The 26077-nt window shown below is 49.5% G+C and overlaps 1 protein-coding gene across 6 annotated transcripts; it reads left to right on the forward strand.

The window, feature by feature from the left end:
* LOC104631840 (suppressor of cytokine signaling 1) lies at positions 1–16271 on the forward strand. Of its 6 annotated transcripts, none has more exons than XM_075750890.1 (5): positions 1–339; positions 3551–3677; positions 6084–6256; positions 11221–11345; positions 14660–16271. In XM_075750890.1, exon 5 carries the CDS (start codon positions 14726–14728, stop codon positions 15407–15409), a length of 684 nt encoding a protein of 227 aa, XP_075607005.1. In that variant the 5' UTR covers positions 1–339; positions 3551–3677; positions 6084–6256; positions 11221–11345; positions 14660–14725; the 3' UTR covers positions 15410–16271. The 6 variants fall into 6 exon arrangements, with proteins under 6 accessions (XP_075607005.1, XP_075606998.1, XP_075607038.1 ...); XM_075750900.1 differs by lacking the exon at positions 1–339 and adding an exon at positions 401–557; XM_075750883.1 differs by lacking the exon at positions 3551–3677.
* Positions 16272–26077: the final 9806 nt, after the last annotated feature.

The raw sequence follows: 26077 nt of genomic DNA on the forward strand, positions 1-26077 counted from the left end.
GGATTTCACAGCCTCGGGGTTTTTTTTTTTCTCTCTCTCCCCCAATCCGTCCAACTTTTCTTTTTGAAAAAAACCAAAACTTTTTTCATTTTTTTTTTTTCCCCTTGCAAAAGCCACGCCGTGGAAAGACGGGGTGGTGGAGGAGGGAGAAACCCCTCCCCTTCCCCTCCCCCGTGGCTTCTTCCTCGGAAAAGAAACACTTGGGGGGTTTCCTCCCCTCGTCTCCCCTCCCCTCCCCTCCCCTCCGCGCTGCTGGGCTCCCCGAAGCCGAAGCCGCCGCCGCGGCGCCCGCCCGCCCCGCGGCCGAGGAGGGCCTGGCGGGCACCCGCTCCGCCTCCGGTAAGCCGCGCACCGGCCCCTTTGTGAGTTGAGGGGCCGGGGGGGGATGCGGAGCGCGGCGGCGCCGGGCGGCGGGGAGTGGGGCCGCCTCGGTTTCGCTTCGGGGCGGGAGAGCGGCGGCGGCGGGGCGGCGGGGGCAGGGCCGGGCAGCGCGGCTGTCGTCCCGGCACTGAGCGCTCGCTCGCACCGGCGGCAGCGCCGCCCCGGAGGTGCCGAGAGTAAGTTGTGCGGCGTTCACCGAAACCGGCCTTTTTTTGGGGGGGGGGGGGGGGTGTCCGGGTGGGTGTTGTCTGTCTGTCTGTGTCCACTCTCGGCTTCTTACAAGGGCGGGAGCCGGGGGGTTCAGCCCTCCGCTGGTTTGGCTCGGGCGGGGGGGGGGGGGGCGTTGGGACTGTTGCTGGCTGGGGAAGAGGGAGCGTGCTGGGGCTTGTGGTGCCCTCCCCAGGGTGGGTCGGGGAGGATTTGGGGTGCCCGTAACTCATTGCCGGCCCTGAAGGGAGCCATGTGCCGTGCTGGGGTGGCGGTGGGATGCTGGGAGCAGCCCGGGGGTTCTCCGTGGGGCTTGTCCTGCCGTCAAGGTGTTCTCCATAGCATCAGGGCAGGGAGATGCTTGTTTTAAAGTGAAACCTGCAAATTATGTAACGTCTCAGATGGGTCTATAGGGAAGCAGCCACACGGGTTTGGGGAGCGGGTAACTTGGTCTTCACGCTACTTCTTTCCTTCACATAAACCACTGGAGAAGCAGCGCGCAGGGTGTTAGGTTTAGTCTTCACTGGAAAAACGAGCTGCCTGCCAGAATCGAAGGTGTTACAGGGAAACGGGGTAACCGTGAACCAGGAGCGTGCATGCCCATTGGGGCAGAGGAGCTTGTCATCTTCCAGACCCGGTACAGTCAGAACGCAGCCTCACACCTGCCTTTTCTCAGAAGATCACTGCTGCGTGCCCGTGAAAAGCCTCGTCGGCAAAGGTTATCGCTAAAACCTCCTTCTTTACGCAATCTGAGTCATGGTGCTCGCAGCCATGTAGGATCCGCTACTCACTTTTTCCCCACAGACACACATGCTCTTACTGAGAATTTTGGAATCGTTACTACCTAAAACCTCAGTTCATGCTACTCTTAGGATTTTTTTTTTTTTTTTTTTCCAAATTAGTTTAAGTGTGTATTCCTTTCTGCTCAGTTGAAGCTTGGAAACAGGATCTGGATGAACCCTGGAGGTAACTGAGAGGAACTTAAGAATGTTAAATAAATGCCCTGGCTTTTTTCTTCCCCTGCATGGGTGAAGGAGGGGGATGTGGCTTGACCATTGTTCTGGAAAGTTGAGGGTAAAGAGTATTGTTAGCAAGCTGCTATTTAGGACTGTGTGGTCCAGACAGTGCTGTTTGCTAGTTCTAGTCCTTGCAGCTCTCAGAGAACTTAAATGAAAAACCCAGTCACATGTTGACCTTGCTTAACTCTGTAAAATGGAGTGGGATCAGAAATAACTAGTTTCTTGATGTTTCATTCTCTGTGCCCTTAAGAGGGTATGCAGACATATCTTCTTTCTCCAAAAACTTGCGACTACAGTTCAGATGCTGCGTGAAGGTTAAATAGCCCATTCAGTCACAGCAGGGCTATGGTCATATGTTTAAAATTATGCACACGCACAGGAGTTTGTGGGACTGAGGCTCTATTATCACATAATGTTGGTCTTGATTGAATCAAGTTACAACGAGATGTGGCCAGTTGCTGCAGATGAAGCCAAGCTTTGTTTCTGTGTTCGTGATTCTGCTGGGTATGTGATTTAAGAGGTAGTTGTTGAAGTATGGATTCTTGTCCCTTCCAGAGTGGAAGGCTCTTGGGCACAAACCCGCGGGATTACTGGGATGCCAACCTCCCACACAGGTTCCCGTCTTTTCCTGAGCCAGATTGGGTTCTGGGCCTTTGCTATTTCTGTGCTGCTTCTTAGGGGTTAGTATGTCATAAGTCCTTCAATAACCTGGTCTGCTTATCACTTAAACGTAGTGGAGTTGAGAGGCAGCACAGGGCTTTTGTTTTAAGATTGCATTGGAAAGCACAGGTAAACTGTGCTGGGGTCCCAAAAAGCAGGCATAGAGGAGCACCGGGGAAAGGCTGAGCTTCTGCCAATCCTCCCAGGTGTGTGTCCCTGCCCCTGCTGTGCCTGCTTGGAGAGGGCCAGTTTCAGTTCCCGGATGACAGCTTCAAACATGCAGCCAGCGCCTCTTACCCTCAAACCAACTGGGATTTCTGTGAAGTTGGTGGTCGGTTTGCGCAAGGATAGAGCTGGAGTTGGGTGGTGTAAATTCTGTGTTGCTGTCACTAATACTGTGGTTGCATCGCTGAAAAACAAAGGAGAAAATGTGCTTTTGGAGCTTTTGCTTCTTCCCTTGCTCCTCTTTCTCTCCAAGTCTTTCCCTGCAGCTTCTCCCATCTCCCCCTACCACCCACAGACTTCTCTCTCCTGCTTTCTCCTACCTTTAGTTTGGTCAGCAACAAACAGTGCCAATACTTAAATATGGCATCATTTGGGTCAGGTAGACACTGTGGTTAGATTAATAAAAGCTGTGGGGAGATGGCGTGTTCCTAAGCCATTATTCCAGGCCAAAAGCTCGCAAGCCTGGAGAGGTGGGCACCTACATCTCTTTCTGTAAATGAAAATGTGGATGGTATCTTTTTACAGAGTAAAGGTATTAAGTGTATGTGCCATTAGGAAGCATCATATATTTATTTAAATTAATGCAACTAAACACTACATTAATTAGATCCTTGATTACATGTAAGTAGAGGCAGAAGGCAGGCATGATACCAACTTACCCCCTTCTATCCTGTCAGTGCACTTCATTACTGCCTGCTCTTCTGGTTTGCATCTGCGCATATCCTGCAGCCCTCTGCCTCAGTAAGGTATTTGTTAGCTCACCATTTTGCTGAAATTGGTCTCAGACCCTTAAAAAAAAAGTGCAGTGGTGTTTGATGTAGCAGGATTTGGTGGCTTTGTGTTAGTGAGTGGTCAAAATAACTCGAGTAAAATTCATTTCCCCTGCCCCGACCAAGTGCAAGACTTCAAGTTAAGATTTAGAAGTGAGAGGTGTAGAAAGTCCTACTTTTAAAACTTCTGGGAATCTCTGCTTCTGTTTGATAGGTATTTAATAGTATAAAAATGTTAATTCAGTTTTAGTAAAATTGCTAAATGCTGGTTTTGTGTTGTCTTTGGAGACTTTAGAGCTGCCCCCTTATTTTCGTCCTCTTCAGTGGAGAAATGAAAAGGCCTGTGTGCACTTCACAGGAAATGAGTGTCTGATACAGGCTTGCAGGCTGCACATTTCCAAGAACTGCTCTCAAGGTATTTTGATAATGCACATTCTCTCTGCCTTCTCCCTTCCTGCTCCCCATGCACTTTCTGTGCCTCTGCTTGTTCGCAAACACATGCGAAGGACGAGGGAAAGAACTGAACGATGCCAATATTAAGTTTGCAAATAGGCTGCTTTAGCTTTACATTGGCTCTTTGGGAGCTGCAGCTGGCAAAATTGGGTTAAGCTGTCAGCATTAAGTTGCCTTTGTCTAAGCAGAGAGTTTTTGTCCTCCCCCTCACCCTTTGCAAATGCAGAAGAAAAATTTTTACTTCAGTTTGTGACTTGAGCAACAGGGGTGTAGGGGGTGTGTGATTCTGCAGTTCAGAAACAGTTTGGATTTACTTTCATACTTCCTCGGTAGCAAAGTTTATTTGGAAACTTAGGCTAAGGCTGTCAGGGAAGAAAATAAGTGTGACTATTAGCAGTTGGAAAATGTCAAAGATCTCCGTTCCTGTTCCTGCAGTCTGAACCACATAGCTGGGCTTCTGCACAGCTTGCTGAAGGTACCTTGCTAAACCTGTGGGGAGCTCGGCACAGGTTTGTCTGGGTTGGCATGCTCATGGCGATGTGCACAGGTGCCCACTGGAATGGTTTTATTATGCTTTTTGACAGACCGGCAGTGTTGTTCTTAATCCATGTTATTCTTCATGCATATTTGAGTTCTTCCTTGTTTTCTGGTGAGAGATTTTGGGATGCGGAGGGAGGGAGAGAAGCTGGAGCTGGAGAAACATCCTCCAATCCCCCCTGCTAGAAATTATGTTTGTCCTCTGAGGCCCAGCTAAGTGACACAATGGACCAAGGGCCCCACTCAAGGGGATGCTGAGGCAGAGAGAATGTCTCTTTCTAACCTCATTGCCACAGCCATTTCTGATTCAGAGCTGCTTTAGCAGTAATCACTGAAATGTGCCATTTGTGTAGGATGCATACCAATATTCAATTCAGCACATGCAAGCAAGAAGTGCTGTTCTTTTTAGTCACTAAAAAATTAGGAAAAAATCATGCTGAGCTGCTTTAACTACTCTGCAGCACGTCCATAGTTGATTCCTTGTAGTGACTTTATAAACCCGTGTTAACTTCTTCAGTTTTGCACAACTAAAGGACGTTTATGCCCTGTACTGGGCTCCCCTTAGTCTTAGATAAAGTTTGAATGGTTAAGAGGTGGCTTAAAAAGGTGATGCTAAAATACCCAGCCCCTTGCTGCTGGATTCCTCTGCCTAAGAGACAAAGCAGAGATGTTTGAGAAAGAAGAGAAATGAGACTCCTCAGATCAGCTCTCTCACTTTCCCCAGCAGCATCATTTTAATGCCTATGTGATTGGAGTTTTTTCCTTTTATGAGTTTTAAAATTAGTTACTTTTCAATCTCAGTCACCTTTGAACTTCCTCTCTTCTTTTATGAAAGAGCATAAAAAGAATGGGGCTGATTGTACTGTGTCTTTCTTTTGCATCCCCTTGTATCTGCCTGCTCTCTAAAGTGAGCATGAAGTTTTCTCCAGTCTCTCTCTGAACACTTACATGTGACATCTTATCACCCATCTTTAGGCCTGTTCCCTTTGTTTCAATTCTATCTTTTTATTTAAGGTGACTGGAACTGAACATATTATCTCAGGTGGTGACATTACTGTTACATTCCCACCCATCCATTTTGCAACATCACGCTGGTGTTTGCTTCTTGTTTTTTAATGACTGCTTTTGCATTCGGAGCTAGAGCTTTCCTTAATAAACTCTCAGCATGGTTACTTGGCTCATTCATCAGCTGCGCGAATTAATTTATCGCTCTTCAAAATATAGACCCAGTTTGTTTTCCTACGAGTCTGCATCCACTTGTGTTTGTCAGGACAGAATCTCACCTGGCCTCCTGATGCTTGCCAGCCTGCTGAATTTTGAGTGACCTTTGACTTCTCTGGCCTGCAGAGAGTGAAGTGATTTTGTCACTGGCTGCCCTGGGGAGGTTATGGAGGGGGCTCACCACTTTTCCAGCTGGCTGCCTAGATTTAAGTACCTTGAGGCTTGAAGCTGCTTGCTGGGGTGGGGCAAGATTAAACCTCCAATGTTTGAGATGTCGTGGGCAATGGCAGCTTGCAGACCACGGGAGAAGATTTCTAGAAAGGAACCTGGGTCAACGTGTGTGTTTGCATGGGCAGGGGGAAGGGACCTGCTCGCCCCTAAACTGGGAGGGGAGGCTTTGGGCTACTTGTACCCCCCAAGCTGTTGAGCAGCGGGAAGGGATGCTCTGCAAAGTGGCCTGAGTCAATCCAGGGGGAAGATGCAGCAGCTGGGAGGGTTGCAGAGAGGTCTTCAGATGTGCAGGATGTGAAATACCTCTGTTTCCTCAGGACACCCTTTTTTTCACCCCTGTCACCCTGGAGAGTGTCTGTTCCTTGTCTTGTCTTTACAGGTCCCGGGGTGCTGCTGGCTCTTTACCTCATACACCGCGTCTCGCTTTTTGACTTGCTTTTGGCATGGAGGCCTTGGGGAAGCGCCAAGCATGTGCCGGCAGCTGTTGCTTCTTCAGATACCATCTTCCTGATGGGGAGCTCTGTCAGGGGATTGCCTCTCCCCCACAGTCAGGTAGCCGTGTGCTGCTCCTGCCTTAGCAGCACATGTCAAAAAACATTTGTTACACTTGCAGCCCTCTGGCAATGGTAGTAGCAGCTGATTTAATTGAGAGAGCACCTCTCTTTGCATCTCAACCAACCATTTCCAAATACCTTCAAAATCCCTGGGTATAGTCCACTGTGTCCCCACTGACTTTCTGCTCTTTAATGTCAGTTTTCCCCATCTCTTCTGAGAGGGCACCCCCCCCCCCCCTTCAGGTTAAAGAGCATGAAATACCAGGGAATTTCCTCAGCATCTTGTGCAAGAAAAAAGGATATCTGCTTGCTTATGTAGCTTTTCTGTGCTTGTCCTCGTCCCCACTTGCTGGTATCCCAGTGAACTAAATGATTCCCCCAGAGGTTTTCTGTTTTTGATAAACCAAAAATGCCATTTGCTTTCTGGTTTTTGTTTTGTTCATCTTGGCTACCTGCTGTTCCAGTTTCATGACAGCTATCCTCATGTAAATTTGTTCCCTACCATCAGTAATTTATATTCCTTTATATCAGCTCTGCCAGGGTTAGCTTTTCATCTTCTGAAGGATTATTGAGGTTGTAGTGAGATTTGGGCAGGGACTGTGGTTTTATAGTGTGTGTTTGGTGCCTCTGATCCATGGCAGAAGATCTTGCAAGCTGTCACACCTACAGCTAATCCCTGCGGTGGGACCTGTGTTGTCTCCAGAGCCTTTCCTCTTAGCCAGGCAGTGTCTCTTCCCCCATCATTTCTGGGAGGTCTGCACGCCCTATCACTTTAAAATTTCCTAAATAACCTCTCATGACTTAATTTATTTTTTTCTTTTCACTTTTGACTCTCAGGACTAGTTTCTTTATTTTGTGTGTTGGAAATCCCCTGTTATAAAACTTAGTGTTGTGGTGCATTTGTGCTTTGTGACCCTTGCCCCTTCCTCTGAAGGCACAGTAACTGGTACTTCTCAGTGGCCCCTCACATCTTCTGAAGCTGGTCCTTCTGAAGAGCCAAGGGAGGATCTCTCCCCTGTGCCTCTGTGCTCTGGCTTGCGTTCGTCAAACATCTGGGAGTCTTCTCTAAAATCCTAGTTCTGATCATGACACTGAACCAGTTTTAGCTGCAGACACCGCTTATTTCTTAGAGTTAGCTGCTTCTTTGAATTCCTTTCCTGCTAAATGCGATGGTTTTGATAAGAGGCCACGGCCATCGCGGGGACCGCTGACCGCCTTCGCTTTGCAGGATTTACTTGTTTCCTCAAACAGGGTGCCGGAACAACTGAAAAAAAGTCAATTTAGCTGAGAGAGGCTGGAACGGAGGAAACGTACCTGTGCTGCTGGCCTGGGGATGGGAGGAGCTGGTGAGGCTGAGGAGCCATGATGCAGAGCTCTGCCCCGACTGAGGGCGAGGATGCAGCCCCGGGCATCGCTGCCCCCTTCCCACTGATCGTCCTCTCGGCAGGGAGATGGGACAGAGCATTTCCAATAGGGAGCCATGAGGGACTGGTGTTGTCTTGGCCTCTTTCTCTCTCTTCATCGTGCCTTCTCCCCATCTCCTCATTTCTGCACCCAAACTTGGGGAGAGCCCCAACTGCTTCCCCAGCCGGTGGGCAGTGGGGATGGAGCAAGAGAAGGCAGCCGCACAAAGGCTGTGTTCCCTGGCCGAGCACGGGGCTGAGGCTTCGTGTAGCTCTGCTGCACTGGCATTTGCAGGGATGAAAGCTCGCTATTAAGCTGTAAGGGTCAGGAGCAACACAACTGGGCTTCCCTCGGTTACCAAAAATGCTGTTGTATTGGCCAGCGGTAAGCAACAACTCTTTCCTTAAGCCATGGCAGGATAGCCTCAGCTGCTGCTTTGGAACTTAGCAGTAACCCCTACTGATTTCCTTTTTCTAACTTTTTTTTTTTTTTTTTTAATTCTCTTTTTCCCCAGTTACAGGAAGGGGGAAAAATTCAGTCTCCAATAGAAGCTGTCTTTGCCAGAAGTCAGTTGGTAGTTTTGGTAGTTTGACTTGCTGTGGAACAAGCTGTAGTTGCTTGTGACGACTGCGCAGTAGTCTTCAAGTTCAGGGAAACGATGTGGCTTCTCTGTTATTCTGAAATGGCAGGATTACAGTTTCACACTGGGGTATTTCTACGAGGAATGGGCTGTTTCATTTGGAAGTAGTTGTTCTGAATGTGCATAGTAATTCCAAGGTGTGAGGATGGGACCCTGAAAACGGGGTCTTTCGTCCAGCAAAAGCAATTAGCTTTCTCTGTAAACTGCCACCTTCCTTTTTTTTCTTTTTTTTAAGCATGTTATACAGAAACCAAACATGCTTGCAGACTTCTCTGCCCTGAGGAATAGTTGGTGCACATCGCACTGTCTTGTGGATTTTCTTGGGGTAACTTTTAACCTGTATCAGCAAAGTGTCACATTAACGCAGAAAGCACATGTCATAGAAAAATATGGTAAGAAGTACAAAACCTAAATATCAGATCCATGGGAAGTTATTTGTGGGTTTTGAAGTATGTTCTCCAACTCTAAGATGTTGGGAAGGGTTTGATAAGACCAATCATCTTGCAAAGTCTCCATGTGCAGGATCCGCCTGTTCTGCATCTTTACTGCATGGGGGCAGGAACCGTCACAGTGTGTGTGCTGCCTCGACTTTTAAAATATATTATTTATATATATTTTGTATATATATTATATGGCATCCTTATTGAACACTGGTGTTATAGGGAAACACAGGTTTGGTTTGGGGTGTGTACACGTATGTGTGATGTGGGTTTTGGGTTTTTTTCCATATATTCCCTCACGTGTCAGACATAATGGTAGCCTCGCATCTAACCCTATTTATAGCCATGGCATAAAAGATAGAGGGAACTGCAACATGTCCTAGGCCTGCTTTGTGCTGGAGAAATTGGCTGTGATTAAAGTTGGTCCTCTTAGCTGAGCTGCGCCACATTCCTCGCCTAACCACAGCTCCCTCTGTGCTCTTTGGCGCACGTCTGTCTGTGTGTCTCCTGCCTTTCCCTTCCCCCTCCGCAAGCCCTTTTTGGATCAGCCCCGGTCACCTTGGCTGTGGTAGGGTGCTCGTGACAAGGGACATTGGTGCGGTGGTGCAGCCACGTACCGTGGCAGTGACAGCGTGGTTTAAACCGGTGCCAGTGTGTGGCAGACGGTGGCGGCCGTGGGAACCAGGCTGGCCCACCATTAAAACACAGCACTGCATGCTTGGCTCTTACTAGGGAGGTTTCTCTTCCAGCCATTTGCTTGAGCTTTCCTTTGAAACATCTTCTCCAGCCACAAATCAGTAGGCAGCGCATTTCTGCGGGATGCAGACATGCAAGCAAGAGATGTCTGCTCAGGCTCTGCTGCCTGGAACGGGGACGCTGCCACAAGGGCTTGCAGGGTACCTCAGCGAGAGCTTTTCCAAATTATCCAGCTTCCCTCTAACTGCTCTGGGAACTGCGGGATTAATAACTGAACTGGGAGATGTCAAAGCCAAATGGAGTGGATAGCATAGTAATGGGATAGACCTGCAGTTCTGCTAGCCGCAAGTCAATGTGGCTTGTGGGGTGTGTGCCCCGTCTGGGCTTGGCTGGTAGGGATGCAGGGAAGTGACGTTAAGTAATGGAGCCTAGGTATAAGTAAAGCCTTACAGAGACTGCCTCTGAAAGGCGTGCAGAAGGCTGGGTTCAGTTTTTCAGCTTGCTGATGGATCCACTGACAGACATGCGATTGCACAAGTGGTGGTCTGCTGCTCTACCAGGTCAGCGGCTTTAGTTTTCCATCTGCAAGGTGAGAAAGAAAACCCTCAAGACCCAGGGAAGCAGGGCAGAATAGCACAGGCAAGAACAGACTGGGTCACTATTTGGATAACTCAGCAGCTACTGGCTACCTATGCCGTTTCAGATAAGAGACTCTAAATGTTGTGTGTTGCATTGAGCACGAGTTTGAATTAGCTGTTCCAAATCATAGAATAGTTTGGGTTGGAAGGGACCTTTCAAGGTCATCTAGTCCCACCTCCCTGCAATGAGCAGGGACATACTCAACCAGACCAGGTTGCTCAAAGCCCTTGAATGTTTCCAGGGGTGTGGCATGCACCCCTCTCTGGGCAACCTGTTCCAGTGTTTCACTACTCACATAATTAAAAATGTCTTCCTTGTATCTAGTCTAAATCTACCCTCTCTTAGTTTAAAACTATTATTCCTTGTCCTATCACAACAGGCCCTACTAAAAAGTTTGTCCCCATGTTTCTTATAAGCCCCCTTTAAGTACTGGAAGGCTGCAATAAGGTCTTCCCAGAGCCTTTTCTTCTCCAGGCTGAACAACCTCAACTTTCTCAGCCTGTCCTCATAGGAGAGGTGCTCCAGCTCTCTGATCATCTTCATGGCCCTCCTCTGGACCTGCTGTAACAGGTCCATGTCTTTCCTGTGCTGAGGGCCCCAGAGCTGGACTCAGTACTCCAGGTGGGGTCTCACCAGAGCAGAGTAGAGGGGCAGGATCACCTCCCTCAACCTGCTGGTCCTGCTTCTTTTGATGCAGCCCAGGACACGGTTGGCTTTCTGGGCTGCAAGCGCACATTGCCGGCTCATGTTCAGCTTTTCATCCACCAGTACCCCCAAGGTCCTTAACCTTAAGAATTCTTAAGCTTATTCCTGTTGCCATCATCTCTTAACATTTGGGTTTTATGGTTCCCGCTTCCAGAAGATGATGGCAACTATAAGGTCTTTGCATTTGTCCTTAGGCCATCTGTGAGTTATCTGGACCTAATCAGCTCATGGCTTTGGAAGTAGCAATAATAATAACAACAACAATAATCTGTTGCCTTTGTTGCTATATAAAGTGCTGTATACATGCTTCTACAATAATACAGGTCAAAGAGGTTGAGACAGATAACCTGTCACCAGATTTGTTGTATTTTAGGCCCTCATTATGGCGAACTAATGGGTTTAGTCACCCATTTGATGGATGTCCCTTTCTTTTCGAAGGATGGATCTGCTCTTAAATGAAGCTTTGCAAAAACTGGGAAGTGCTGCATTGAAGCTCTTGAATTTGGACCATTTCCAGGCCTGACGTCCAGAAACTCATCTCTATGGGTGGTAAATTTAAAGAGGTAAGCTCTTTCAAGTGTCCTGGAGGAAGAGTGCAAGAACAAATCATAGCTGAGTACTTGAAGCTGCTGTTGAACTTGCCAGATTTGTCAAGCCCCAGGGTGCAGGGCTGACTTGGCTGACACCAGATGCTGCGTACAGTCCCCTAGTTTACTAGAATTGTTTCCTTATATGAAATACACTGCTTTGCCTGGGTAGTGAATGAGCTGGGAAGCAGAACGCCCTGTGTCAAGACCACTTATTTTGAAAAGCTCTTGAACTTGCAGTAAACCAGAAGGTCTGGGGAAACTTATCCAGCCTTTTAATTAGCGGGACGTCAGCTTTTTGGGGTATATTGCTTTGGCTGCAAACACTGTTCTGACTGTCTTGCAGTAGGGAGGTAGTAACATGTTTGGGCGTTGGGGTTTTTTGGGCTTTTTCGGAGGGGGGTGGGAAGGGAAAGCAAATCGTGGTGTGGCAAATCAGAAGAAGAACTAATTATGCATGTGTACTTCATTACGCCCCTGGGCTGGCTTATTCCTAATCCTGAGAGTCTGCTCATCCTTCTTGACGTGGGAGGCCATGTACACGTAGGACCTGTTGACCCATTAAAAGTGAACCTGAAAGGTAATATCAGGAAGCACTTCTAGAGCTAATATTAATATAACTAACACTGTGCTGCAGGCCAGGCAGTCATCTGTTGGAAATGGGTCACTGAAGCTAAACAAATTCACACTGTCTGAGGCTCTGACCCATATGTAGATTTCAAACCGAGTGAACAAATTGTGAGGGTGCTATTTTTGCGTTTACTTTGAATTCGAAACGATGACACAGTCTCAGTTCTTAGTCAGTCAGACTTCCAGTAGCAGTGGATTTTTCTTAAAGGACTTGGGAGAATGACTCAAGGTTGAAAACTGGGACAAAAACAAGTTTGTTTTTTTTTTTTTCCTGTCAAATAGCATCTGCAGCCTTAAACAAATTATCTATTTGTTTGTTATTTTTAAAACTAGCCTGGAAATGAAAGACAGCTGCCTGCTTCTGTTTTCCTGCTTGAATTAATTTTCCAACCTAGACCCATGAGATTGGCAAAATTTCCCTTTGGACCCAAGAGAAGTTGCTGTTTGGGAAGAGAGTGGCTGCTGGTGGGAGCAAGGCTTCTTCTCGCTCCCATCGAGGCTATACCTGCAGCCTGGGAGGCAGCTGGCAGGAGTATGACCTTCTTTTTCTATAGTAGCTAATGTCAGATGGCTCTATAGCTTCCTCCCCCAGCAAAGAGGAGAAGGAAAGGGACAGAGATGCTGTGGCGCCTACAGTGCTGAGTTTTTGGTATTGATAGGTGGCCCTAGTCGCTGCACGTGGCAACTGTGTTTACTTGCGTTCTGCTCACTAAATCAACTTCCCCTAAGATTTATTCTGACTTGCTGAACCACCCAAGCAGCTTTCAACTGCTGCCTTTTTTTTTTTAATGAAAAAGGAAAAACATGACTTGATTAACTCCTTCCTACCCCTCCCACCTTTCTCTAAGCATGGAATTTCCCTCCTGTGGTGACACATAGCTAAAGGGCAGGATCGGCAGCATTCAGAGTGGTGCCAGGGATGTTAGCGGCTCGTAGACTGCAAATCACAGGGCTAGAAACTGGAGAACCTTCCCAGGCTGCATGGAAGGGTGTTTATGGCTCCACATACGGACAAGTACCTGACAACTATTGGTATTACTGCTAAGTATTGAGAGAGATGTTAGGAGAGGAAAGATGACCATAGGCAAGGCACTGCCGGGCAGATGCCTCCTTTGCAAAACTACTGTGCCCATGCGAGGGAAAGACATTTGGCCCTGCTGCTCTGTGTCCTCTCTCTGGGTGCAGAGTGGGCTCCGCATGGGTGTCCAGCTGGCACGAGCACCAAAAGGAGCGTGAGGCTTTTGAATAGCCAGCAAAGGGAGCGAGATAAGGGGAACCTTGCAAACTGCTGAGCCTAACCTAAAGCTCTCCCTCCAGAGCAAGCCCTCTGCAGGTCCCCACGTGTTCCCTGGGGGGCTGCCTGCCCGCTATGAGCCCCGGCGCTCTCCTGAGTCTGCGGTGCGGGGGACTGCCAGAGATGGAGGAGCACGTCTCTTCCTCCACTGCAGGCTGTGTGTCAGCAGTGTGTTCTGCTCCGAGCATGGCTGCGCTGTCAGCGAGTGTGACTGGGTTAATGGACTATGTCAAGGGACGGAGGGCAGGGTTTGGCGGTGAGCTACTGACTTGTCAGGCCTGGGGAAGTGGTATGTAACAGCTCAGCTTCTCACATTGAATGAGCCTCTGGCTTGGGGCTGTGGCTTTTATGTTTATGCATACACATACACACATGCAGAATGTGTAATTTTTTTATATAATTGAAATGACTTGGATGGCTGATGGCAACACTGGGTTCAGGAATTTGCAATTCTGAAAACAGACAGCCTGGTGATAACACGAGGTGCAGGACATGAGCAGGGTCATGACAGTAAGGGAGGGCACTTTGAGCACAGTACATGAGTGGAGGATGGTGACTGGGAGAGGGTGACATCGTCTGCTGGTGGGGGGAGATGTCCCTCTGGCAGAAACAGAAGTTAAGGGTCTGGAAGGGCCTGAGCAGAACCGTTCCTCAGACATCAGCAATGTCTGGTACCAGTGTTAAGTGGTCTCGTTTGTGACAGTCCCAGCCCTGAAGTTGGTGGTGAAACATTTCTTGAAGGGGGTCTTGATGCGAGACCTTTGCTTTCTCCCGGCACACTGAATGGACATGTCCTAGGATGAGGCAGTGGTTCATGGGGTTTGGTGGGAAAGGCTCGTTCTCGTCTTCTGCTTCTTCTAAGTCCTGTTATCTGTCCTTTGTTGGAGAAAGGGTTAGAGAGGCATGAGGAAACATTTTCACCTTTTGCTGAATGAGAAAGTAAACAATACTTTCCTGCTTTGGGAAATTTTTCCCTTCTGCTTTGGGTTGTCATTTCCCCTTCCCAGTGTCAAGGCCACTCTGAAAAGCCCCTAAACATCCAACAGAGGGGAATCTCGAAATACCAAGATCTGCTAGGTTGAAACCAGCCTGCTGAAGGGTGTCCTGGGGAGCCCCAGCTGTGGATCATGGAAACCCAGTGGATGCAGAGCTCTGTAAGGTGCTACCTTGCACTGGTTGGGGACCAGCTGGAGCCCTTCCTGCATGTATTTCCTTGGTTGTCCCTACAGGTGTGGGTGAGGGACGTACAGTAACTCCCCGGTACCCTCTTTGGTATTCTTGCTGCTGTCTTCTCCCTATGAAGTATCTTCACTTGCCCGGTTAGAAGAAGGTATCGGGTTTGCCTCACTCTCCTTCTGTCCTACAGGCTGGCTGCAAAGGAGGAAGCATGGTAAAGGTAGCATCTTTCCAGGATCCATGGGCTCTTTGAGAGATGATCAGAGGGAGGCCAGATGATCTGCACAACACACACACCACTGTTTCTCGTCCGCAAAGGCAGCATCGGAGCGTTCTCCCCAGCCCTACGCCCCCCGGCTTGCCCGATCGTTTCCGGATGTTTCGCAGCTGCGAGTGGGAGGTCCTGGAGCGATCCCTCAATAGCCTTCAGGCCAGCGACTTCTACTGGGGCCCCTTATCCGTGGGGGAGGCTCACGCCAAGCTCCAGCGAGAGCCTGTTGGCACCTACTTGGTGCGGGACAGCTCGCAGGGGAACTGCTTGTTCAGCCTGAGCGTGCGGATGCCGACGGGGCCCGTCAGCCTCCGAATCTCTTTCCAGGAGGGCTATTTCCGCCTGAAGAACTGGTTTTCAGACTGCGTGGTCCGGCTGCTGGAGCTGGTGGTGGCAGGGACTCGGAACAACCCCTTGCACTTTGATGAGATGGGGGGAACCCCACTGGTCTTCTCTGAGCCCCTGTGCCGGAGCCGCCGGGTAGTGCCCACACTGCGAGAACTGTGCTGCCGGAGCCTGCCTGCTGGCGCAGCAATGGGGGACAGAGCAGGGCTGGGCGGCTCCTCGGGGTTGCACCCCAGGGAGGAGGTGGTCTCACCCCTAGGTGGAAGGGGAGGGTCGGAGGGGAGCATCGTCCCCAGCCCCTCTCCGTCCTGGGCTGGGAGATGATGCCGCACACGTGGAAGACGAAGTGAGGTGCATGTTACATGGCTGTGCTGGTGGGACACACGCCACACTGGTGGGGCTGGGCTTGCTGCTGGGAGACAAAGGGGAAGGCAGGGGGAGCAGGGCTTGAACCCACTGGCTGTGACAGCTGTGTCCTTGCACGTGCACAGCGTGTGTGACCTTCCCCAGAGATGCCCAGGGTAAAGCCAAACTTGAAGAGCAGATTTCTGCCCCCCCCCCCCCCCCCAAGTCCTGCTCTTTGCTCCATTTATAACTTACAAACCTGAAAAGGTGAGTTGCCTGGCCTCCCAGGTCAGCCCTGTGTTTTCCTCTACCCCAAAGTGCCTAAGCACATTTCTCTTACAGATCTGCCCTCATGAAGTGGTACAGCTGAGTCCAGTCCCACAGCAATGCAGCTTGGGCATCGGTGGGCATGACCCCTGTGCCAACCGGATACCCACATAGCTGCGGTGGAGCGAGAGCACATTTCGCTCCTTGCCGCTCAAATGCGATGCCTGCCACTTCAGAGGCCAGTGTTTGCACTAGAGGGAAACCGTCACAACCATGTATGATACGTGCAGCTTCACTGCCTTTTGCGTTGCTTTATTTGAACAGATTTTGGGAAGTGCAGATAAGTTACGTTATACTAAGGGCATGGTATTCCTGCAGAGGTCTGGAGAATATGCTCTACCCTGGGAGGGTGTGAACAGACAGGATCCAGCGCCCTTTCTTGTGTTCATCTGATAGTATGCTGCTGCCACCTACAGGCCATGAATAGTTCTGGTTTTGCCTCAAAAAAAGCAAAAAAAATTTTATATAAGACTAAAAAATTTTAATAAACATGGTTTTATACTTCTTTTTTAAAGTCAATGAATATATGGCGATATTTTCATTCCTTTGCAGTGTTGGAAACCCAGTTAGCTTAGTGCCAAGACATGGTAATCAAACTGAAACCAAACAAATTTCTTAGAAAGACCAAAAGCAGGACATAAACAAATGGTCCTAGCTGGGAACAATAAAATCAATTCATCTTAGAGTGTAACCAAGTGAAGAATTCTCTAAACATAAGATGCTTCCTAGAAATGCAGGGGTGAGGTTTTCAGAAGTATTTTTAGTACCTTAAAATTTGTACTAGCTGTTTGAAAGAAACATGAGTAATTCAAGATCCTAGAACAGGGCACAGCATCAGTGAACTCGAACTAGCGAGGATGAGTACAAATGAGAGGAACATAGTCGGCTTAAATAGGGTTATGGTTCATTTCAGGGACGCAGGCAGGTATGATGTCTTTGAAAGAAGTGACTGAAAACAGCTATGTGAAAGGAGAAATTCAGATACTGTAAAATTTGAGCCAAACTGTTTTGCACGCCACCAAGCATCCATAGCCGGGCAGGCGGCCTGCTGAGCTCACGCTGACTTTCCCCTTCAGACCTGTACAGGGGGAAAAAAGCCAAACATGGAGAGAGATTACTCTGAATTTGCTCTTTTGGCTTCAGGTATCTTATCTGAGGAACCAAAGCATGCAGTCAGCACAGAGAGATACAGGGTGTGATTCATCACAGGAGCCTAACTTGAACACTGAATTTTTCTCTGGAGGGCTCTGTCGCTCTGCTGACAGCAAGGTGCCTGGCCTCCTATCTCAGAGCACTGGCTTATGAACCGAGGTGGTTAAATAAGTGCCAGAGAAGTGGCCCTGCTGCCTGCTCCCCTCGGTCTCAGGGAGGCCAGGGGCAGCTGGGGAGCCCTGCAGCTGCTGCAGCTCTCAGCCCAGTGCAAAAGCACGAGCTGGGATTGTTCACTGTCACAGGGTGTGTGTGCATGGTCGCGGCTGACACGTGGGTATGGGGTTGCTTGCTGCCGGAACTGTGATCTCGTGCAGGGACAGGGCAAAAAGCTAAGCAGGTAATTGCATTGGTTATCATCACTGGGTCCATTAGAGGTGGTGAATTGGAGCCCTCGGATGCCCGAGCCAGGCTGTGATGCCCTGGGTGAGGGCCGAGGTGCCCTGCGTTACCCCAGGCAGCATCACGAGGGGGGCTGGGGTTCAACCCACCCTGAGAGGATAGCACTGGGCATCCCCTGCTCAAACACCCCCCCTGTCGCTCAGGGTTACTGGTATCTGCAGCTCCTGCAGCAGCCCTGTCCGAGCACTGTAACCCATGCAAGGACAGGGGGTCTTGGCAGACAGCAAAGCTGAATCCTCCTGCAGCAAGGGCCAGCAGCATCCTGGGCTGCATTAACAGCAGCACTGCCAGCAGACAACGGGAGTGATTATGTCCCTGTAGTCACCACTCCTTAGACTCCAGTAAGAGTGTTGCCTCCAGTTTGGGGCTCCCTGGTGCAACAAAAATGTAATAAATTGGAGTGAGGTCAGGGGAGTGACATCAAGAAGCTCAGGGCTGGAGCGCTTGCCCTGCAAGGAGAGGCTGAGGGAGCTGGGCTTGTTTAGCCTGGCAAGAAGATGGCTTTGGAGGGACCTAACAGCAGCCTGCTTGTACCTACGAGGAGGTCAGCAGGAAGCCAGGCTCACCAGAATGGTCTACGGCAGATGTGGAGGAAACAAGTCCAGGCTGGCTATGAGGAGACCCTTTTTCCCATGAGGGTAGTCCTGTTGTGGGACGGGTTGCCCAGAGAGGTAGTCTCCATACTTGGAAGTTTCAAGACACAACTGGGTCAAGCCTGGAGCAACCCAGTGTGACCTTGGAGCTGGCCCTGGTGTGAGCTCCAGGCTGGACTAGAGACCTCCTGGAGTCCCTTCCCCTGAAGAACTCCGATGTCCTGCATTTTCGTAGGGCAGGTCAGTGTGGCTGGCCATGGAGGAGCTGGAGGTGGTGGTGCTGTCACTGCAGGTGCTGAGCCTGCAAAACCCCCTGCAGAGGGACTGGGATGGTGCCAGCACCAGCCAAGTGCTGTGGCACGTTGGTGGATGGAAAACCACTTCCCTCTTGCTTTCCCCACGCTACATGGAGCACCGCTGAGTCATGCACGTGCTCTGGGTGCTGCTGCCTGCCATGGATCTGGCCTGGTCTCAGGCACCATCCCATTGCTCACCCTCAGTGCTGTTTGGGCAGAGCTCTGGCAGCATGTAAGCCGCCTGTAGCTCCTCCGTCTGCTCTGCCAGCCCCTGCAGGCATCTCAGGTGGTCCTGGGCACCACTGTTTTGGAACCGTGCCCTGGCTCTCAGGTGTAAGCCCCTGCCTCGGCAGGGTCAGCCACACGGTTGCCCACCCTCTCTGCCCGCTGCGGGAGGAGTGGGACCGGGTCTGCTGCCCCGGGGCAGCCTGCCCATCCCCTGGCTCCTTTTCTTCCTTGGGGTGTTGTCGCCGAGGTGCCTTGGCTGCCCTCCCCTCAGAAACCGGAGGAGGGGGAAGGAGCGGGCTCATTTCTTCCACGTTTATAACCGAGCACAGGAATGCTTCTGTTTTATGGCCGCAGTTGTAGCTCACTGAGGGAAGAGCTTTCTAACTGGATTGCTCTGACCTGGCTGTGAACCATTCTCATTTGGCCGAAAACGAGCATCTTGGGTTGTACGGCTGGGGGCTGCGGAAGAGCCCTGTTTGCGGCCAGGGTTGTGCCTTAGGAAAATCACACCAAGGGAGGAGGAAATAATTTGGATTTTAGTAAAGTCTGCTTTATTTTATTCATTTATTCTTTTTTTTTTTAATTGCACAGCAAGTGCTCATCTCTGTCTTACAAGTAAGTCAATACCATGGAGGGCTGTAGCGAATTGATTTGAGATCTGTGGATGAAAAGCAGTGAATGACTGCCAAGCATTGTTCTATTAGGAAAGTTTAAAGCACATTATGGGTGAGTATCCTCATTATTTCTGAGGAGAGGTCACTTTCCAGATCAGGATTGGTGCAAGAAAGGAAACCAGTTTGGGAAGAACAGGAACGTGAAAAGTGCATTGGCTACGGCCGGCTTTACAGAGTCCTCCTTCATTTTCTGCTCTGGATGTTGGAAGAGAAACCTTTTTCTTTCAGCTCGTGAGATAAAGATGTACAAAGCAAAACCATAAGAGTTTACTTCTATGAGGTGACTGCAAACGATGACATCCTGCTGCTTTCATTAAGGAGTGGGAGACGTTCGCTTTAATCACCCTGCCTCTGAACCGGTCCCTCCGCCCTGTAGGAGCAGCTCCTGGTGGCCCGCATCCAAATGTGTCTTTTGGTGCCTCTTAAAGGGACTTATAAAGAAATTACAAACTTCCTCACAACCTCTGGAGCGCCATTCAGGGAATAGAAGAAAATTGTTTGCATTTTTATATGTTATGTTATACATTTCTCCAGCTGACTCATTTCAGTTTGTCGAGGAATCTTATACAGATGGGTTTTTTTCAACCTTTCTTCCTAACAGCAGAAGTTGAAAAGTTTAGTCCTTGTGAGAGGGGCTGCTTCTGCCGGGCTGCAAAGGGCCTGGATTTCAGTCCCAACACGCCACAGGCATCCAGCAGGAAACTGCTCCTCATCTGCTCCTGACTAGCTGTCTGTTAGCTGTGCTCTGGGGTCGCAGGGGTTAATTTCCCAAAATCCTTCACTGAAACTTGTTAATAACTTCCATATGTCCCCATGTGTGCGCACAGGAGGGGCCCCACAGCCAGCAGCTCTTGTAATAATACTTGATTACCTCTGACATAAGGGTCTGTATGCCATTAGGGATCTGCCTCAATGGATGAGGATTCACCCAAACCGACAAGTTTGTACAAACACGGTTCAAAAAATTTATTAACATTTGGGTATCCTCAGTTTGGAAATGAGCTCCTCCTAGGAGGCAAGCTTCAAAATAAAACGTTCTGTGTACACACAGCTGGATCTCAGTTTTGGACCCTTACCCTGATGTCCCTCCCAAAATGTGTATTTGCATCACTGGCCTTTAAACATGCTGAAAACCTTAATTTACAAAAATACCTTGGATAGAGGAACGCAATGGTTTTGTCTAATTGAGTTCATTTTGCACCAGTTCCTTAGATGTTTGGCATCTGTAAAGTTATGATAACTGCATGCACTGGAGCTTTCTGCCTGCACTGCACCATTGCCTGATGCGAAGTCAGGGCTACTGAGGGCAGCGTTCAAAGAGCAGAGCAGTGTCAAAGGGAGATGTGGCAGAGCCGCTCTGCGACCCCCAGTGCCTCCCCGCAGAGCCGCATGCGTCTCTGCGTGTTCCCGATGCCTTGTGATCTCAGCTGGGGCTGGGGGAGCTGGGGGTTTGCGTCAGGCAAAGCAGAGTACTTCCAAATGCCTCCCGTGGAAGGGCTGGCTCGACAGACACTTTTCGGCTGGAAAAAGAGAGGGCTGAGGTCTGCAGCAGAGATCTGTGAAGCCTAAATGCCATGGAGTAGGTGACGGAGTAAGTGTGTTTTCTTAAAAAAAACAAGGAGGCATCTGATGAAATAGTCAAGTGGAAGGCTCAAAAGGAACAACAGGAGACATTTCTTCATGTGACATATAGCTTAAGTCTGTGGCAAAGTCCCTGCCACAGGCCACTGGAGATGCTAACCTCTGTGTGGGTACAAATGGGATTAATGGTGATTAATGGAGCACCTCTGGAGCAGGAAATGCTGAGCCAGGAAACAGGAGAGAGGTGGGATTCAGGTGCAGCTTTGAGCTCTGTGTTGGGCACACCTCTGCTATGGCAGGAGTCTGGGAACAAGCCAGCCTAAGCACAGTCCTAGGCTTAACAGCACGGGGTGCAGCCCAGGCCAGCTGAGCCAGCTGCTCAGCAGGGAATAGCTGTGCACAGAGCTCCTGGTCCCTGCCCTGGGGCCTCTCGAGGCAGAGGGGGTGCCTGCACGTGGCACACCCGTGCACCCACCCGCACAGCGTGCAGTTGCGTGCCCTAGCAGCGGTTTGATGGCCGCCCCAGCGGGAGCAGCCCTCGGGCGCTTCCTCACAGCCTCCATGAGCAGAAAAATGGGGACACCCATCTGATGCCTGGAGGCAAGCACCAGCACAGGCTGGGGAGAAAAACGTCGCCATTGTCCAGAATGAATCAAAGAGTTTGACTTGTCAGCTGAAGGCATCGGGGAGGCCAGCATCAGCCCGAGGTGACGGCTGGGATGGCTCTGCCCAGCTGTGCTGGTTGGGGCAGGGCTGGGGGGTCCCAGCCCACCTAACCTCATGTCAGAAAGGAGCTGCGCAGCTTTGAAAAGGCTGTGCAAAACACCGTATAGCACTGGCAGCCTCCTAGATCTGCATTCGATTCATCCAACCCAGAGCAAATGACATGCATACACTTTTAAAGGAAGGTTTTTCGGCTCCTGGGCTACCTGCTTTCCCAAGATACCACCCTTGCCCTCAGAGCTCTTGACCTTCGAGCTGGTCCCAAATGCCATTGAAAGCAATGACCAGATTGTTGTGCCCCTCGGAAGATTTTGGGTTAGCACCCACCTCCCCCTCACCCCCCACCTCCCCCACCCCCACCCCCCCATTTTGTCAGTCCAGTGTGAGAAAACGTGGGTTTTCCACACTAAACGTAATCAAAACAAACCCTGCTCCCACTGGCTTGTGCAACAAATCATGCTGGGGGAATTGCTGGCATTCGGCATGATTAGCCCAAGCGCAGATGCCTTCCAGCTTGTAAACAATAGCCTAAAGGATTGGAGAGGATCACAAACAAAGCACTTACAGACAAGACAGCATTTTCAAAAGGGACTTGAGAGCTTATGTCCATTGGGGGTTTGTCTTTTAAAAATAAACCAGAAGTAAACAAATTGACAAAGGCGGCTCTGAAGAATCTAAGGGAATGAAAGCGAGGAGACTGGATGTAATACTCCAAAAATGAAGTTGAGGGAAAACTTAAGGCAGGACTAATGGGTCTTTTTAAACTCCTCAACAAAATATGCCCACAGCCTTGGGGATGGGCAGGCACTGGAAACCCCACCTGTCCGTGCTGATGAGGCCGGGTGGGATGTGGAAGGGATGCAGAAGACCCTGCTCCAATTCACAGGAGAAAAAAACTCCAACCCCTTAAAAAGCAGTGAGAGCAACAAAAGAATTAGGCAACCTGGGTTTGTTATTTTTTATGGGGATTCAGTCTGAAATGGACATTCCCTGCACCGCAAACTAGTGAAAAATTGCTGTGAATTTCAGACTGGAAACAGTTCCGTTTATGTAAATCGTAGATTTTGTATCATGCTTTTATTAATTTTTTTAAATCTCATTTTTTTTATAATAACATTTATAAATGCGGGCTGAATTACTTCAAATTGTTTTTGTTTTCTCCTGGCCCTGGCAGAGTGAAGTAGCAAGTGCCCAGCTTCACACCCAAGAGCTCCTGCAAGGGGCCAGCAAAGTTCTTGACATTGATGGAGCTGCTCGCTCATTTAGACGCCACGGTGAATGGGAGCTGCGGCAGGAGCTTGCCAGCATCACTGTAACTGAGATGGCATTGCAAGTAACGCTGAGTCCGGAAAGACGCCGGCATCTGTCACGCCTTGCCTGGTTCTGTGCCTGCCGGCAACACGTGCACGCAGCAAACACCTTCGTTTAAAAGCTTCACCCTGAAAGGTAGCAGCTATTTTGACCGCACAGCACGTACATTAGCACAAGTTATGTGCTGGAGCCTTGCTGCTAGACTTTTTAGGAGCATTTAGGGTTGTTTTAGGATTCATTGAATCTCAGGCCTAAAATAATACAGGTGCAAATCTGGATGTTCTAGGTAATATCTATCCTCTAGGTTGTAACCCTTGTTCTGCAGTACTGGGTCGGGTGGGGAAGGACTGATGGCTCCTTTTATCCTTGCACTTCTGTGAAGGGCTCTCCAACGAATTGTGATAGGAGAACGGGACCTGAAGATCTTTCCCTGCTATTACAGACTGTGCAGGGAATGAGCCAGATATGAAGGCAGCTCTAATGTATGTGCTGAAATACCTAAAATAAGCCATGCAAACAAATCAGTCGTATGTTATCCAGATGGGACTGTTCAAATCCAATAATAGCAGTAAAGTGCTCCCGAACTCTGCGGAGAGAGAGATTATAGAAGGATCAGGTATAATTATAGTGCCTTATTATTACCATTCTCATCATTCTTTCCAACAAAGCTTTTCAGTAGGGTGAAAAAACTTCTTGCAGGAGAACGTAATGCGTTTGATGGCATTTTTTCATTCTTCCTTCCAAGGCTCTTCAAGTCAGTCCCTGTAAATGGTGTTAATAAATACCATAATGATCTCGGACTATATTATCTTTCAGACAATACGTTCTTTAGCATCTCTCTATGGCCTTGACTACAGCAAACCCTTCTCCTGAAACGCCTCACTTGTTACCACTAGTGAGAGCACCAGCAAAAATACCCCACTGCCGCTCTGATCCTTGCTTTGATACATGCACTTCCAAGCAGGGTTAAGCATCGCCCTTAAAATATTCGTGGCTGCAAGCGGTTTGTCTGTCTATGTACGGCTCCAAAGCTGGAGGAATACAGGTGGAATCACTTAGCAAATATTGTCTACTTTGGAGAAAGTCACAGAGCTGGAGGTATGTATCTGCAACCTGTTCTCTCCCACCCAAGTCCCGTCTCCTCAAACACCACCAGCGCTTGTGAGAAAAGCCCAGGGTTATCAGAATCAGACCCCGGGCAAAATGGATGTGGGAAACATGCATCCTTGTCTGCAGGTTGGTCTTGTGGGCTGGCACCACTGAGACAAGGAAAAAGGCCTCCTGGCATTTTTTCAGCAGTATCCCTTTCCGGGTCACTGCAGATTCCTGGAAGCATTGCTGTCGGAGGAGCCTGATGGTGCAGGGGAGCTGTGCTCACTGCGGAGGCATGGCACAGCCACACAGCAGCTCTGCAACCCAGCGTGGACTTCCCGGGGAGGGGATTTCTCACAGGAGGGAAGTCCCAAGTGGCTCTTCCACTTCTGCGGCTCACCTGGCCTCGGAGCAACTTAGTATGGGGAAAAGCTGTTGGTGAGTATATATATGGTAAAAACTCTACCAACGCATCTCAATCCGCAACCCTCTCTGCACTGCCGTCCTCATGGCCCTGATTCGGTGAAACCCTCACACTTCTGTCAGCCTGGGGAGATGCCCGCGCCTGCGTCAAGTGTTGCGGTGCGGGATCACATCTCGGTGCCCTGCTCGCCTGCAGGTCCTGGGCAAACCAGGAGGAGAGGCAGTGTGGTTTGAACAGATGTAGCAGGCTTGAGGGGGACGGGTTAGGTTTGTTTCTCAGTGCAGGAGGAAAGGGTGGTTTGCTGAGATGGGTCTTTCTCTTTTGTCCTTCTCTTCTCCTCTCCCCTGAGCACCTCAGCAGAGCCTTGCTCTCAGCTCAATGAAAGTAGGGCAGAGTCTAACCACATTTCAAGCTGTCTGCGTTTTTGGATTCTGGGTAACTGCGATCTCTATCTGTTCCTAGAAAAGATTTAAACAACTTATAAACCACAGCTGGGCAGAGATAATAAAGGAAGCAAGTAGCAGGGTGGGGAAGGATCTCCCCAGCACGTGCGGAGAGGGGAGAGGGGCTCTGCGGGAGAAGCCCTGGGCTCGGCTGTGGTAGAGGGTCTCCACATGGCTCCTTGGGCAACAGGGGGTTCCAGGGCAGCTGCGTTAGGGAAACCTCAGCAAGTATTAGTAGCTAGGTATAAAATGTGTGTGTGTGTGTGTGTGTGTACATGTATATACATGCATATATATACAAATATATATAACGAGCAAGTGGAGATACATTTTGCCACGGGAACAGGGGTCTGAACCCTGCTATGGTAGCGGCATAGTTCTATCTCCATACACTTGTTCTGACTGAGGTTATCTCTGTAGAGACAGTACATGCTTCCTCTTGCACTCCCATTTCCCATCCCTGTTGGATCCACACCTGCCATTCCACAGTTTTCCAAGCAGGAGAGACTCCTGCAGGAGAGGGTTTGAAACCCTGCTCTGCAATGGTTTGAAAAATAAAACCCAATGATGATCCTCTTGCATGAGGCCAAAACTACAGATCCTTGTCCTGTCATTCAGGGATTTAGACAGCAGGTGGGAAATTGGGGGGTGGGGAGGGAAGACAGAATGAAACACATTTCTGTATTGGCAAAAATCCTAGCAGAGAGGCGGTTCTTCCAGCAAATGCTTTTGCCAGGATTCTTTATTTAGCTTGGATAACCAGAATAGGATCTGGTGGTGAAAAGATGTTTTTCCACCCTAGGAGAGTGTGCTGTAACAGCTGTATCAGCCTGCGTATTCTCCACAGTTCAGGATAAAAGCAAAGTTGAGGAATTAATAGAGAAAAAAAAAAAAGCCATATTCATTTGCCAGTGAGATACTTAGCTACTTAATCCCCTCCCAACCTTCCTCCCAGGAGCTGGCAGAGGCCTGGTGTGCACGAGAAAAGCTGTGCTGATCTAAAGCAGAGTGTGACTGCACGTGTCTGCTGCAGGGGGCCATGCTGGTTCATGAGGTTGCTGTCGCTGCAATGAGGATCATACCCCCAACACCCCGAGCTGGAAAGCTGCTGCAGGCCAAAGAAAGGGTCACAGCTAAAAAAAAAAAAAAAAAGTAGGAAGACATTGAAAGAAAGAAAAAAACCACAACAAACACAGAAAAAAGTGAGGGGAGGAGCAGGGGAGGGAATGAGGTGGTCTGGGGGCAAGGGAGTGCAGGGTGTCCTGGAACGAGCTTGGGGGGAAGGAGCTTGGGTTTTGGGGCAGTGGTGGGGCAGGCGTGGGTACTGGCCAGAGGTGGTCAGAA

This window comes from Balearica regulorum, chromosome 1 (assembly GCF_011004875.1).
Source record: "Balearica regulorum gibbericeps isolate bBalReg1 chromosome 1, bBalReg1.pri, whole genome shotgun sequence".
NCBI classification, from domain to species: domain Eukaryota; kingdom Metazoa; phylum Chordata; class Aves; order Gruiformes; family Gruidae; genus Balearica; species Balearica regulorum.

Excerpts from the sequence above, each read along its gene's own strand:
- LOC104631840 (XM_075750890.1), top strand. The coding sequence starts at position 14,726 with ATGATCAGAGGGAGGCCAGATGATCTGCACAACACACACACCACTGTT.